At 37.7% G+C, this 15,959-nt stretch overlaps 1 protein-coding gene across 4 annotated transcripts in view; it reads right to left on the bottom strand.

Moving 5' to 3' along the window:
* The window catches only part of LOC117424174 (colorectal mutant cancer protein), a 140,947-nt gene that overhangs the window by 9,819 nt on the left and 115,169 nt on the right, over positions 1-15,959 (bottom strand). For 3 of the 4 annotated variants that reach the window (XM_058992786.1, XM_058992790.1, XM_058992796.1), the window contains 8 exons: positions 15,344-15,507; positions 12,134-12,340; positions 9,032-9,178; positions 8,431-8,520; positions 7,466-7,614; positions 6,055-6,195; positions 4,909-5,009; positions 2,164-2,350 (listed from right to left, as the gene is read on the bottom strand). In XM_058992786.1, coding sequence (XP_058848769.1) covers positions 2,164-2,350; positions 4,909-5,009; positions 6,055-6,195; positions 7,466-7,614; positions 8,431-8,520; positions 9,032-9,178; positions 12,134-12,340; positions 15,344-15,507 — 1,186 coding nt within the window. The remainder of the gene's footprint in view (positions 1-2,163; positions 2,351-4,908; positions 5,010-6,054; positions 6,196-7,465; positions 7,615-8,430; positions 8,521-9,031; positions 9,179-12,133; positions 12,341-15,343; positions 15,508-15,959) is intronic. The other variant, XM_058992788.1, reaches the window with a different exon arrangement.

Below are 15,959 nucleotides of genomic sequence, written 5' to 3'. Positions count from 1 at the left end.
TACCGTGCACTTCAAGACGTATGTAGTCATAGCAGGAGGGTTGTCTTTCTCAGCGAGGGGACGGACGGACAGACGGGGGGAGAGGAAGGGGGGTGGCACTCTCCAAAATGTCATACCCTCTTTTAAGAGGGGACGTTGCCAGTTGACAGATAATCGGAAAACTTTCTAAATCGAATGAGCTTCTTGCATATGTTGCTTTGTATTTACTTTATTTTAAAACAATTACACTTTTCTATCAATTAAAACAAAAGAAAGACATTGAAGTAAACGGTCAGCAAAGCTGCCACAGCAGCTACTATAGCAAAAACAATCAAAGTCAAAGTGTGTGGGGGGAGGGGGGTTAAGAAATCTCAAAACACCAGCAATTAAGAGGAAAAAGTGAAAAGCAAAACACTTCTAATTCTGATACAGTAAAAGGGTGATGAGGCAATGAAATATATTTCTTGCAATCAAAATATATTGCTACTGATGATGTAAGGTTGATGAAGCTGAAAGATCAGTTTGATAATTGCCAATTATTTGCACATGACCAAAGCAATAGTGTCCTCTCTTCATTTATACATACTATAGCAACATGGCATGTATAGAACATGCTAGAAATACGCCTGTTTGCCTCACTGTGTAATTTTATTAATTCAAAATGTTCTGGGAAAAATTAGACACATTTAGCCTCACAGGAAAAACTGAACTGGCGGAACAACAAACAATTTCCAAAATCTTTATCCTAATTAAAATAGCAAATAAGAGAACATTGCGGGAGGATTTCTGGGCTTTGCTTTTATACAGTTCACTTCCAGGAATAATGAAGTGTCATAAGAATAAACAAATGTTCCAAAACGAACCAACTGCTACTATAGTTCTGATGAGTATGGTATACAAATCTAATTATAAACCATAATTTTCAAGACCTGCATAAAGCAGACAAAACTAGATGAAACATTATTTGTTTCTATTTTTTGATGGAATAAAGTAAATGTGAAATGCATAGAACTGTTCGAAATTGTTATTGGGTTGACCAACAAGTCGAGATTAGTTTCATGAATATCAAACTGTATTGTATTATTCAAAGCAAAAATAATTAAACAAATAAATAAACCACAATCTTAAAATAATGGTTAAAGAGCCCACTGTGACTAGCCTGTCTGCCAGGCATTAAAAGGACAGTATGAAACAGAAAATGCAATTTTTAAACTGCAAGGCTCTTTGTGAACTGTAAGGTAAATTAAATACAGTTACACTGCTCTATCTACTGTATAAATCATTTTGCATTAATCCAGACTAGAAATGACTCTGGTATTGTGATAGTTGCAATATATACTTCTTGGGTTAAAAAGAAAAGAAAAATAGCTTTTTATTATTCGATTGTATACTTTGTGTCTCAATGCCTAAGCTCCCTCACTGCAGGATTACTCACCATCCCCTGAATATTAACACTTGGCAGGCTGAAACTTTTACATTTCCAATCCCATTTTCTACTTGCATGCCCTTTTCTAAAGTTCAAACTAATTCTGATATTTCATCACACCCACTATGGCTGGCAAGTCACCAAGCTGCCCTGGCAGGAAAGGCGATGACAGGAATCGGTTTATTTAAAAGTACCAGTGCCAAAAACACCATACTGTGCAACAACATGCAGTGAGATATGGGTTTTGATCAAGGGGGATCTTTTACCATTCATTTTTTCATTAAAAAAGTAACATTTATGTAAATCCAAAGATTATCCTTCACACACAGTATTCTAGACAGCAAGTCTTAATACAAGGAGCTGCTGCACTCTGGATAGAAATCCTGCTATGCTTTCAATGGCCTTCTTACAAAAGTCTGAAACTAACAGCACGGCCATGTTGTGTTAGACATGGCAGACAAAACAGTTTAAACCAGGACAGTTCAGATTTCAAACCTGTCATGTCATGAGGCTGGCTTTTCTGCCAGTTGCTTGTGCTGGCTGTTCTAAAAGATCGAAATCGAAATACTACCATTACAAATCTTTTCAGAAATTGAAAACATCTATATTTTGTAAATAAATTAAGCAGATATCCAATTCCCCCTTTTTTATTGTAAATGTGAATATCCCAGTAACAGATATGCTTCCTCTACAAGCGATGAACACTGAAACACACCCACAGATCTGAACACCACTGGTCTCAGGACGGAGCAGCTGACCTTGTGTGGCTGTTTGAAGACAGGCTCTCCCAGGGCTGCACGCTGCATCCCGTCACTGCACATGCTCCACCGCAGCTGCCGTCCAGTTTTATCAGGAGGGCTTTGGCGGCGTTCTCAGCTGTCTTCCTGCAGTCGTGGGCCCGCTTTAACATCTGGGTAATGTTTTCATCACCTGTCTGGTCACCTGCTTAACACAATACAGTCACATAGAATTAACAAATTAAATAGAGAAAAAAAACAGGTGGATTTAGTAAATGTTTGATTACCATCTTCTTCAGGGTTGCACAATCTACCCAAGGAAAGAACAAACTTAGGCATGTTGCAGTTTGTTCTCAAAACATTATAACATTTTGTGGCAACAGCATACCAACCAACAGTTTTTTTTTGTTTCATTTCAGAAAGCAGAGGTGCTTTAGGGTTCCAAAACCATAGACGGAATGTAGATTTTGTAAAGACACTTAAAAGTATATAATTTTTTTTTATATCCTACTACTGGGGACAGAGTGGTCTATTATTGAATTTACCGGTGGAGGATCTAAATGCCACCGCTGTAACTCAGTATAAATCCTGCTGGAGTTTCTACAGGGGTGATTGACTGACACAGTTGTCAATTTTAATACATACAATAAAAATACATTGCAATTAGGTATGTGGGGGGAAAAAAGTGTCTACATTTTAGGGCGGCGGTATTAAGATCTGCCACTTTAGATCATTAAAATGGACCCTAGAATGTGTAGGTTTGTTAAACTGTTAAATACAATATAAAGTACCATACATGAATTGCAACTATGCATTTATTGTGGTATTGTATAGTGTCGATGTCAAAAGAAACTAAAGACACAAAACAAAAAAAAAATCTGCTGACTAAAATCACACTGAAACCAACGGCAAGATCCTAAATACAACGGTCTTTGTTACAAGCTCAGCACAAATTAAAAGCATTCACATTTTTTTCAAAGAGAAACGTGAACACAAAGCAGCAAGACAGGATACTTGAGACCAGAATTTTAATTCATTTTTATCATATATCTGGTACTGTGCTTTAGTGTTTGTCATAGAGCAGACTGACAGTGCTGAAGAAATAATAGGATGCTGTCAAGATCAAACACAGAACAGCAGAGACAATGGAGGGTAAGACTGGCATTAGATTGCCTCACTTAATTGTGGGAGCTGCAGGGGAATGATTCGAACTTGAACACACAAGTGTTTGGTCAAACATGTCTGTGATCAATGCTTATAAAACCTTTAAATTGATTCTGCCTGACATTTTTTAAATAGATGATAGTGCCTAATAGTTAATAGGCACATACCATAATAACTAAGGTGCCAAAACTGTGGATAGGTCAAAAGCAAGATCCATTAAATCTTAAAAAACAGAAATGAGTGATTGCGTTAAAGGTGGAAATTGAATTATACACTGATCTAAATCATCACTATTCACATTGTATTTGTGTTGCGTGGTATAATATTCTGTATGGCCATGTATTATAATATAATCATATTGTAGCAACAGCAGGTGTCAATCATGTATTAAATTCAGTTGCTAGAATACGATGGCCACACAGAAAATTAAAGATTTTTTATACATGAATGTGTTCTTGTTTTTTTCAAGTTTAGACCACATCTTATTACCCACTTTAATTAAGTAAAAAATAAATTGTTGGTGTATGTCAGCAATCCTAAGGCTGAATAGGAAGTACACCCACCCTGCGCTCCAGATAAGGTTTTGGGTCTGGTAGTAACTACCCTCTCATTTTAACACAGAGTAAAATGTATTTTCAGGGGGTAAAATGCAACATTACCTTGCAGTCATGAGTAATCTCTGTACAATCTTTAACGGTAATAGGGTAGTAATTAAAAAAGAGCCTTCCATTTTAACTGCAATGTTACTTTTAACAACTGTATAACCAGACGTGTGTTCTACAAGGTTCTTTATCGACTCAGCGCATTTTTTTCGAGGCATCACACTGACTGCAAATTAATTATGTTACTTATATTTTAACATTAAATTCTTAAACATACTGAACATGTTAAAACTATAAAAATATAAAGCCATACATACAAATAAAATAAGGAAATGCATTAATAATAGTTCCAGTTGTATTTGTAGCTGGACTGGGGTATTTACGCTTCAACCTGTGTAGCTTCGAATTATTTTTATTCTTACTGTGATTGGCTGCAAAGACAGCAGGGCTAGCCAGAGATTGGATAATGTTTGTTGGGTTGGTTTGTCTTGTGTACAGTTTCCTAGTAACTGAAGACATTGTATTCTGAGCTATGTAGTTGTAAGTGGAAGTTTTAGGGGAGGCAGGAGGGGAGGCAGACGAGCTGTGCAGCAAAATTGCTATGTGTATTTTTATGAATTAAATATAAATTTAGTGCGTATTTCTGATTTTTGAATGTGTAAAAACGTCAGATACGCAGCTTATCTGGACGCTGCACCCACCTCTGTTTTTTAACATAGCTGTTTCTAGCTTGGTGTGAAGGTGATACACTGCTTGAGCACACTTTACTTGCTTGAAAACGAATACCAAGGGGATACCTTTTAGTACACACTCTAGACCGCCTGGGCTTCTTCAAAGGCTCTGGTGGCTTTATAGAACTCTTTAGATCAATCTATCCCAGGCTAGGTTCAATCCAAGGTCGTGCCATTAAAATACAAACCCGTCCTGTTGAAAAACCCCTTGATGAAAGTATGTTCCACTCCAGTAGGAGCACATTTACTGGAAATCATTCATTACTTACCTACTGATCCCACGCCTGCAGCTCTGAACTGGCCAAGAACGAGACTCTGTTCACTCTCAGCCAGGGCAAGCAGTAACTCGTATGCTTCGATACACTGTTCACTGCAAACAAGAAATCAAAGATTGCAGTAAATACACACAGCATGTCGTATCTTACTATAGTAAAACAAAAAAAAAAAAACTACCCTTATTACTTAGCATTCAGGAGATCAAATTTCTTTACTTTAAAAAACACAAAATCACTGGGTAATGTTGTTCCCCACCACACTCGATGTGGGGAAATATCACATAAAAATATTATTTCACAGCAGCATCTGTCCTGTCTCTTACAGTAGGGTGTCAGCGATTAAAATGGCTGCTCAAAATTTGGCAATATGATAACATTGACAATAAATCTAAATGTGTTAAACTGGAAAATTATTTAAATGAATTATGCACAGAACCCCTGTAGAGGATGCTGTACAATACAAAAGGAATACCAGAGACCCTGAAGTCTGAACATTTACTTTGTGTGCACTTATCTAAACATAACCAGTGGGTACTGCATCTTTAAACAGTGTGAGCTTCAGTTAGATGATATGAAGCAGCATTAAAAAAAGAGTGATAAGTCTAGCCTGTGGTCTCACTCACTGCTCTCCTCCAGCTGGAAGGAGGCATGTGGTTACTTAGTTATTGTGGGAAATGTCCATTGTGCTGGCAAGTTACCCATCACATGGTTAAACTTAAGAGAATGTGATGAGCCCCATTCTGTCAACTGTTGTACGCTTAGAAATGAGGCCACCACAGGTCAGAAAGGGCCACACTGATGTGGATGCCCATACTGTCCATACTACTTTGCAAGTGTGAGGACTATGGCAATAGTTTAAATGCTGTTTTAGTTCATCCTACTATGTATATAAGAGCTAGTCCACTCATTCAGCTCATTTGAAAGGGAAGAGGTTATATAACCTGCCAGACATGATGTTTATTATTATTAATATTTTCTACGTGTCTTAATCAGTTCCTTGTTTTCAATCTTGTGTTCTGTACTATTGACAAACAGTAAATACCTTTCAATATTGATTGAAATACCATATAATTACAGAGAAAAGTACAAATTACTGTCTATTCCTTGAAAGTGCTGCAGTGAGGAGTTCAGTCACCCTACCTGTACTGCAGGGCAAGTCTCAGAGCTGTAGCGTTGGACTCGTATTTCCCAACCAGCATGCTCATCCTCTCTGCATTGCTCTTGCACTCCTCCAGGGTGATTGTTAAAAGGTCATTCTGGGATTTTAAGTGCTCAATTCGGCTGAAAAGCAAGAACTGTATCTTAGAATGAAATTATTTTTTTATTCATTTTTCGATACAGATGCAGACAGGCAGATTACAATGTCAATGTGTCAATCCCTTCTTAAGGTATATTAGACTATTACTCCAGCAAGTGTCAACAGAGGGCACTTCAAAAAATGTCTATTCAGTCCCTGGCCTTGATAGAAGACACAGTTATGGACACTTGTCATCTGCAAACTGAACTAAAACTTTCACATATGCTCCTAAAGTTCTACAAATGTCTTTAATTACTAATTACTGGTGCAAAAATCAACAACTGATTTGTGGCCTGTACACTTCAATCAGTTCTATGCAAGTATTTTGTCTACACAGCATGTTGCTCAGGAAGTCTTAAGAATGTTGTTTCTAATTATCTTGCAGAGCAGTTTTCTTCAGCTAACTATAGTTAAGGATATGATTGTATCACGATAGTCACCACTTTCACAGAACTCTTGAATTTTGCCATTTATTTCCAGTCAGCGTGACATTGGTAGAAGTGCAAAGTTAAAGCAGTTGGCAAATGTCAAATAAAAGTGAATACTTACATAAGACCACAAAAAAAGTGGTGAAATTAAGGGCTAAGCAACTAGCAGAGCAATATCCCAGAGCAGTAATGCAAAACTTCAAAAGAGTATGGTTTACAGTTTTGGAGAAGCATGAAACCCTGATTTGCAGCTCATGCAGCAGCGGTTCTGCATTGCTTAACAGTGTCTGTCAGTGGAACAGTGTAGATGTGTAGAATTTGTTAATAACCTCAAGGATGACAGACAGTACATCAAAAGTTAACTTTTAATGTACATCTTGTTATATCAAAGCCACAGCTGTGTTTAAATAGACATTAACGAAAACGATATTGTTGTAAAATTCTCACTTTACAAAACTTTATTTCAGTGTTCAGATTATTATTATTTTTTTTTACATTGGACAAGGAATCCATGTTAAAATTAAAAGGTAAGCATATTCCTGATACAGTTGTTTGACAAGGTACTGTTTAAAAAAAGCAAAACAAATAAACGGTTTACTTTTGACAAGGAGCGTGTGTTAAAAGAAAACTAAATACAGGTTAAATATTACAATACATTACGATTAATATCTATTCTGTGAAACTGTCTATTTTTAGTCATGACGGTGACATGATTGGTACATATTTTTACCATGACAAAATCGAATCCTTAACTATAGTGGTCTAAACTTCATCAATTAAAGTCCTAAAAGTCCCTCATGGTTATATAGTTCAATAATAAGCCTACCTGTTAAGCCTTTCTGTTTCCACTTCAAATTCCCGAATTTTATTTTCCGAGATGGCAGAGCCATGTGAATAAAGAGTTTGGAAGATTTCCTGGATGTTGGAACAGTCTTGTAATGAATGTGCCAAGTGCTCCGCTACACTACTGGACACCTGCCCAAATAAACACACCACATAATCAGCCTAGTACACAAAATGCAATCAAAATTATTTTGTATTATATTCAGTAGATAATTAATGTTTCATGGATAGAGATTTAAAAGTGTCATATTGTCATGCACAAGCTGTTTCACATGTGTGAGTATTGTCATACATTAAGCAATTATAAGTTAATCAGACCAAAGTGAAACTCTTATTTATTTCAAATACAAAACTGGTGAACATATTTTGGCCTTCCCCTTAAAATGAAACTTTGACACTTTCTTTTAGATACAATAATGCAATTCACGAAGCCTAGAAACCCCCTGTCCACCAATAGAAAATGTGTTCACAGATACTTTCACACATTACCAAGGAGTAGAAATTCTATAAATTGTTTGAAACCAGTTAAACAGACTGTTTTGGTTTTAAAAAAATGGTTTAAAAAGATGTTTTTCACAGCTTCACTTTCCATGAAAGCACTTTAATTCTTCTTAATGTTTATATGTTCTTCTACTTTTGAACACAATACAGTGGAAAAAGAGAACATGTGGCATTCTGACTGACAAAACCCTGGTACCAAACCACTAATTATAATAATGTGGTACACATTTGCTTTATTAGAACCCTTTACCACAGACCTTTCAGCAAAGTGCAATAAGAAGGTATGGTTAGCTTCAAAAAGAGGAGGCCACAGTTACTTCTTGGGTTGTTAAAAAATATAACTTGTGGCTTTGATAAGTCGAAATCCAACCCTGAACAAGTACACCGTTCCTGCAGTTTGCTGGTTAAGTTCAAGTACCTCAAACGAGGGCATTTCATTTTTCTTACCCCTATGCTGCTGATTTCTGATCCCAGCACAGGCCTGTCTGAAGAAGAGGAGTCTGACCTTGTTTTGGAGAGCTTTACTCTTTCAGCCACCTACAAAAAAGAAAGATACAATAAAAAGTTTGTCATTACTTACAATTTATTCAGATAAACGATTCACAAACCAGTGATCATGATGACCTAAATTCTGCCTCCACAATATCCACATTGTTGGGGACATGCAGGGGGTGAAAACTGCCTTGAAACTGTGGAAGTCTGTGCATTTGTCAGGATTGAGGGGAGTGCAGAGATGGCACAAGCAAATGCACCACTTCTGCAAATTTATACACCCTCTCAATTAGGGCAGAATGGCATCTGCACAGTACTTAACAGCTCCACTATATTGCTATCAAGTCCTCCATACAGCATGAGACAAGGGGCTACTGCAAGGGGAGACTGGAAGCTCCCTTAGGGCTTCAGGTGTTTTTTCCCCAGATAGCTGTGGTCCTTGTGCAGCAGCTGCACATAATATAAGCACTTGTTTATTTATTTATTTGTATTTGTTCTGGGACAGCGAGGTGATAAGCATTTCTCAGCTGGCCTGCCAGCTCTGTCTGCCACTCACCTTGGCAATGGGGATGTCGTTGCTGCTGCTGCTCGTGCTCAGCTCTCCAGTGCTGGGGTTGACTGGGCGGCTGACTGGGGTCAGTCTTCCTGGACTGGAAGGGCCTGACGCCTGGACACTCTGCAACCGAGTCTGTAGTTCTCGTACCTGCAAGCGAAAGCACTATAAACTAGGCGCAGTGTTTATTATATAAACAGGTTCCTAGTCCGCATTGTATTACAATACTAATCAGCTATTTAGAAGAACATTATTTCATCTGTTTTTCATTCTTTTTCAAGAAGACAAAATGGAAAATAATAGGGAATCACTGACTTCTGAACAAGTGCATTTTCTTTAGTTCTTCTTACAGCACTATTTATACAGTGATAAAAACATGATGTTAAGTGGGATAATCTTTAGTGGGATCATTCGCATAAAAATGTAGCCAGCCTTGCTGGTGAAGCCAGGACATATTTAGCCATTCTCCAGATACAACACTACTCTACTTAATCCTGTTTGAGTGCTGTATGTCACAATATAAACCCATGCAGCTACTTAATAGTCAAATAAAATGGAACATTCCCTGTGTTAAAAGCAGGACTACAGACGTGTGTGTCTGATTGTGTTTTGATTTTTTCATGTATTATTAAGCAAGTTTTTCTATTTGACGCAGGCTCCCTTATTAGATTGCAGTGTAAATGGATTGCAAACATGGTGAAGGACGAGGAAAAACAATGTGTACTAGCCAAGAAACTAGCTATCAGACTGGAAGTTCAGACTTAAGAAGACAAGCCGATTGTGCTGGTGTTACAGTAGTTTCCCATTCACTCTCTGTGGACTCTGGTAAATAGAGTATTATTTTCTGAGGGAAGGGCTGGCAGCAACATCCTGGCCACTTCTTTTCCTGGAATCTACAAGGCCAAACACGTACTACTTTAACTCCTGTTTTGGTACAGTAATAGCTTTTAACAGGAGAGAAAGAAATGCTGTTTCACCACACTGAAAACCTCTTATACAAGAGAACATCATTGGGTTGTTTAGAAAAGAACTGTCTGAAGGAACTATACAATTCAAGCTAAGAACCAAAATATATAATTTTTGGTCATGACATCTGCTCAGTGCCTTAATAAAATACCTGACATATAGTCAGTGGTACTGTTTCCTCAAATGTATTACAGACAAGACTAATCTGAATGTATCGAAGTCAAATGTGTCACTCTAAGGTAGTGTAGATTGAGAAGCTACTACGGGTTAGGGAATAAAGCTGGAACATCAGTCGTACACACAGTAGAATACCTAAAGGAAAGAAGCATTCTGGGAAGGTCACAAGACTAGTGGAAGGTTAACTGTGTGACTCTTAATTCTCAAGAGACTAAGGCTAAATTCCTGCATCACTTTCTCTGCAAATAAACACACACAAGATTTGCTTGCTTTTATATATTTTAAAGGAAATAAGAAAAGTAGTTTGTCTATCTGAGGGTGATAATGATGCTTCCAATATTGTGCAATGCCATTCTTTAAAGAAAACTGAGCCATGTGCAGGTCTTTATCACTCACTGACAATGTATCCTGCTGTATACGCTGTTCTCTAGCAATTCCAACAAATTAGGTCTTGAATATTTCACAACACAGAGCATCAGGAAAACAATGAAAAACCAAATAACCAAAATAGTTTTCCACTCACAAAACCCTACAACTCCCTGTAACTACCACTTCACCAATAAAGACAGATGATAACAAGGAAGGAGCAAACAATCCTGAGTGAAAGTGGGCTAATGATCTGCAATGCATAGCTCCTTTCATTCAGCCTTTTCAATGACAAGTCATCTTGGATCTGACAGTAACCCCCCCCCCCCCACTCCCCACTGCAATCACTCTTCTGTTCGTCACACACTCCCAACACTTTCCACACTACAAATCGATCCATATTACCCTTGTTGCTCCTCCAAAACCCCAAATGGCAGGCTTTTATTATAAAGCTAGCTAATACGTGTTGTCCTTTTCCAATACATTTTAAAACCGTAAAGCCCACAGAATACAAATACCTCCATTGGAGAGCTAGCTCTGAATTCAATTGCAACACAATAGAAAATGACACTTTCGGCTTAGTCAGTGACCTGCAGGAAAAGCTAAAAAACCTTGTGCATGCTGTTTCTTGGCTACAGCTGCAGTACAAGATTTGTTAACAATGAGTCTCAATAACTGAATATATTAAATGTCTAATTTGATTTGATTAAGCTCTAACAAGCTCATGAAAGTCCCTGGAGAACATTCAATTCGATTACAGGTCTTAAAGTGGTCGTCCAATTGATTTGGTCATCCCCAACTTATTTTGCTCTCACAAATTAATTCATTCTAAATTAAACCCAAAAACAAAAATCTGAGATGAGGTTTTTCTGTTTAAGTGGACATCCCTAAGTTAAATCACTTTAAAAGACAATAAAATTAAATCAGTTCTAACAACCACATATTCTAGAATCCACTCCTTGTAATATTGAACTACAGGAGGATACAAATATGTCCATAATAAATATTTTGCACATTTCCCCCGATCCTTCAAAAGTCAAAACAACAATATTTTGAAGCAAAAAAAAAATCAGCTTAAAAAAAATTCTGCCTTCACCAGACAGATTTAAAAACTTATTTCTGTACATAGTTTGATCTAAATAGCTGCCAGTGTCACATGGGTTATTTGCTAGGCAGCAATTTATTGTCATTTATCACAGCCACAAGTGGAAAATTAACAAGATCAGGCAGATTGACTGTAATGCATACCAAGAAAACACAAAGCCTTCTTTTGGTTCAGAAGACAAATCCTCTCTTCATACAAAAAATAAATACAAGCAATATAGAACTTGCTGGTTTTATAAAATATAAATAAAACCAACTGTTGCTGCTTACTGTAATACTAAGATGTGACAACAAACATTAAGATCAAAACTGGATCAGAGTAGAAAAACGTTTCAGCAAGTCCCTTCTTCAGTGTACTGTAGGCACTTGCAACAACCTTGTCTACTTGACTTAGTTTCTTACAGTTTTACCTTTCAGTAGGTCCAGACATGCCATCAGCTGATAGCAATGCGAACACGGGAAGGAGAAGCCTGTTACTTTGAAGAAACTCACCCTTCTTCTGAGCCGGTCCCTCTCCTCTCGGATTGCGTTCATGGTGGCCTTGGTCCTGTTGAGCTCCTCCTCTTTGCTGCACAGCATGGCGGTCAGGCTCTCATTCTCTTCCCGAAGGCCAGCCAGCTCCTTCTCCCAGCGCGACCTCTCCTCTGCCAGAGTGGGGTAGAAATCTCGACCCAGTGCCCCCTCGATCTCCTCCACTGTCTGCATGGAAGAATATTACAGAGAGACCCGTCAGGACTTCGACTATGAGTGTTGCGTCAACAAGGAAGATATACTGTATGGTACTGCTGCTACTAAACATAAAATCAACCACTCATTTCACTAAAGGGAACATTACCCAATTGATGTAGCTGTGTAGGACTGACATACCGTATTTGCTTGAGTATGAGTCAAGATATTTAAACCTAAAACACAATCCTGAAGTTGGGGAGTCGACTAACACACGAGCAAACTTATGAACTGGTCTATAATCTTATAGTAAAAGCCTATGTTTACTGATTGCGATGACCAGCGGCAGCATGAACGCTATGGAGGGGCATAACAACAACAACAACAACAACAACAACAACAACAACAACAACATTACCTTTTCTATTGCGTGACCCTGCAGCATAGTGCTTCTGTGGGAAACAGCAGCACCTCCATTGTTGTGGGCAAATCCTTGTTGCCCTCGTTGACAGAGCAAACACTTCTAATTTCTCTCAAATCAAAATGCAAATCTCAAGATTTGGCAAAAATGATTCTGTGACATTGTCTATATATATAAAAATGAATCCCAGGTTTGTTTACATCCAGGAGCTGTCACGTAAAACACAGGCGCAGTTTCATTGAATTACAGCCAGACCACACCACCCCCCACATTCCATTGAAATACATACTTCTGTGTGGGCTAGAAAGGAAGTGGGGGTGGGGCTTATATACTAAAATAATACTATTGTAGGCTATACAAAAAACAAAACAAAAAAAGCATGTACTATATTGTAATACGCGTCAAAATGTTGCGTCCGGCAGTTCTATGTAGAAGTGCTTATAAAATTGTTATTTTTGCAAATCTGCCGCTCAAACGTCGTCAGGGTATCTAATACATATATTTAGGGGAAAAAAAATGATACCCGAATCTCGCCAATGGGGGGGTCGACTTTTATATGAGGTTGACTTTTACTCAAGCAAATACGGTAAAGCCACTTGTCAAAGGTTGCACAGTAAGTTAGAGACTCTCAATTCCAACATACATCTCACACATACAGTAGCAGCAGGTCTCAGGCAAGGTAACCCCCCCCCCCCCCAAAAAAAACAAACAAACAAACAAAAAACAAACAAAACAAAACATTATACTGTTTTTAACTAAAATGAGTTATATCTGTGTTGTGTGTTACCCCATAAGTGTTACAGAACACTATGTAGCAGTAATGAATCAGTTAGCACAGGGTTTGGTAATGGTTAATGTGACTGACACAATGCTGGTTTTGTCATATGCATGAATCTGTCTTCAGCCAAGTCAACCTTCAACAATATTTCTATTCAGAGCTAAGTGTTTGGTATTTGACTTGGGGAGCAAAGATATAGTGGATTACTATTTGAGATCCTATCTAATGAAGACTGGGGAGCGCATTCTGCCAACATGATTAAAAGCACACCAGCACTCAATGTTCATTTACCCTCAGCAAGGAATTAATCTATGTTTCTGATCAGCATACCCTCTTTTCTGTTTTAAGCATATATTTAACATAGTCTTACTGGACCAACCATTTTACTTTACACTTTTTACAGCATAAAAGACGAGCTTTGAGACCAGGGCTACCCTTGATCAGACTTTGTAGGATTCAGTCATCAGACATGGTTACAATTCTCATTTTATTATCCTATCATCTAATTATCAGAAAAAAAACTAAAAGAGAGGGTTATTATTCAATAATACAAAACTCATTACCAGTGCCACTAAAAAGCCACCAGTACCGATATCCACAGCAATGCAGTTTCAACAAAACTGATGTAGTCTTCAATAGCTAATGCAGTACTGCAAATGTACATAAAATGACCTTCACTGGGAGAAAGCGTAATAACTTCCTGCAAAGTTTCATCAAATTCACGCATATACAGCTTTCAATAGCCAATCAGAACTAGTTCAAACATCAGTTACCATGACCCTTGTTAATTTCTTAAGATATTAGGGAAAATCTAAGAATGACATGCAGTTACTTTCACCATAACCCTATTGCCAGGGATATTATTCTGACACACGTTTACATTTCAAGCCATATGCAAAACTAACCAGGTGTCTTACTTCTTATATGTGTTTGCTTTCATCAAAATAATAAGGTTTGTGGCATAATTTAAAAGCAACAACAGGAAACGTTATTCATGTTCTCATTATTCTGTATATGAGGTAGCTATCAGATTTTCATGGTAGTTCTGTAATTCAAGGCTACAGAATTACATGGTGAGCTTTTAAGACTTGTTTACTGTCATGTGATTCAATCAGTAGCCCTGCCAGCTTTAAAATGCTTAAAAGCCTGCAGTCCAAATGCCTGTAATAAATATTACTGTCATATCATTAAATCACATCCCATTAATCAGTTCCTTCAAAAATAATAAACAACCTCTTCAAGGACTGTCTGGTATTCATCTTTTAAGAAGGCAATAATCAGCTCTTTTCATGTACCAGTGAGACAGCAGTGCCAAACAGACTTTGATTCAAGAGCCACAAATAAAATTCCTATCACTTGCTATCAATTCCTATCAAGCAGAGTAAAGCTCCTTTGCAATGAAAATGTTTTGCAGTGTGCAGAATATCCACTGCAAAGGAATGATATGCTGAATTACAGACCCTGAGCTTGGCTCTCTCAAGTTCACTAAGACCATCATCACAGTTCTGAAAGGCTAAACAAAAACAGGCTTATATTATCTTTAATACTGAAGTTTATTTTAAAAGAGCATATTCCACACATACTATAGTTATACTAGCTAAAAGGGATTATCGTCCTGCTTTGTACAAACATATACATGACGAAAGTGAAATAATATACAAAAAACAACAACAATACAAATAAAGTGAACCCCTTTTAATAGTGGATGAGAAATAGTAACCTTTGTCAGTAAGTAATCAAATGGACTGAAAGGACACAGCAGTATTGAGTATCTTTGTAGATTATTGAAGTGTTCATTTGGTTGAGAAGAGAATGTCGTTTTGTTCACCATCAGTACCTTAATGGCAAGGTCGCAATGCTCACTGGCGGTAGTGAGCTGCTCGATGTGCCGGTCCACCTCGGCCACCGAAAGACTGCAGCTGCTTTTCTTTCGTCCACACACCACATTCTCCAGCCCCGTCAGCACCCTCTGCAGCTCCGAGTTCAGGTCACTACAGTTATCTGCAAATAAACAAAAAAGAAATTCTTGTTTTCCATTGTTTAAAAGAAGACTGGTTAATGTGCCGTATGATCACATGGCACCAACCAACTGCTATATAAAAATCTGAGGCAAAAGATGAATTACACCACTTATGAAAGCAGTTGTGTGCAAATTCTTCTTCTTTGTGTGATGGAAGGTTTAACAAATCAAAACAAACAGTAGCTCCAGCAATTAAAAATGGCTATTTTACATTAGAGGTAATAATCCCTGCTGAAAGGTATACATTTCCTCTGTGTTTTTAAACTCCAGGGTCAACAGCTGATGCAAAATAAAATGGGGCGTTGGTTGTCAAGCACTGAGGACTTCCGGTAGTTCCTGCTTTTGAATCCCAGCTAAGTTCTAAGAGTATCAGCTACAAAAGAAACAGAAACTAAGGTCCTCATTTAATTTGGTCAGAATTGCGGGAGGAAAA

Source organism: Acipenser ruthenus, chromosome 2 (genome assembly GCF_902713425.1).
Source record: "Acipenser ruthenus chromosome 2, fAciRut3.2 maternal haplotype, whole genome shotgun sequence".
NCBI lineage: Eukaryota > Metazoa > Chordata > Actinopteri > Acipenseriformes > Acipenseridae > Acipenser > Acipenser ruthenus.
Note: the sequence above shows the minus strand (reverse complement) of the source record. Positions and strands in the feature narration are given on the sequence as shown.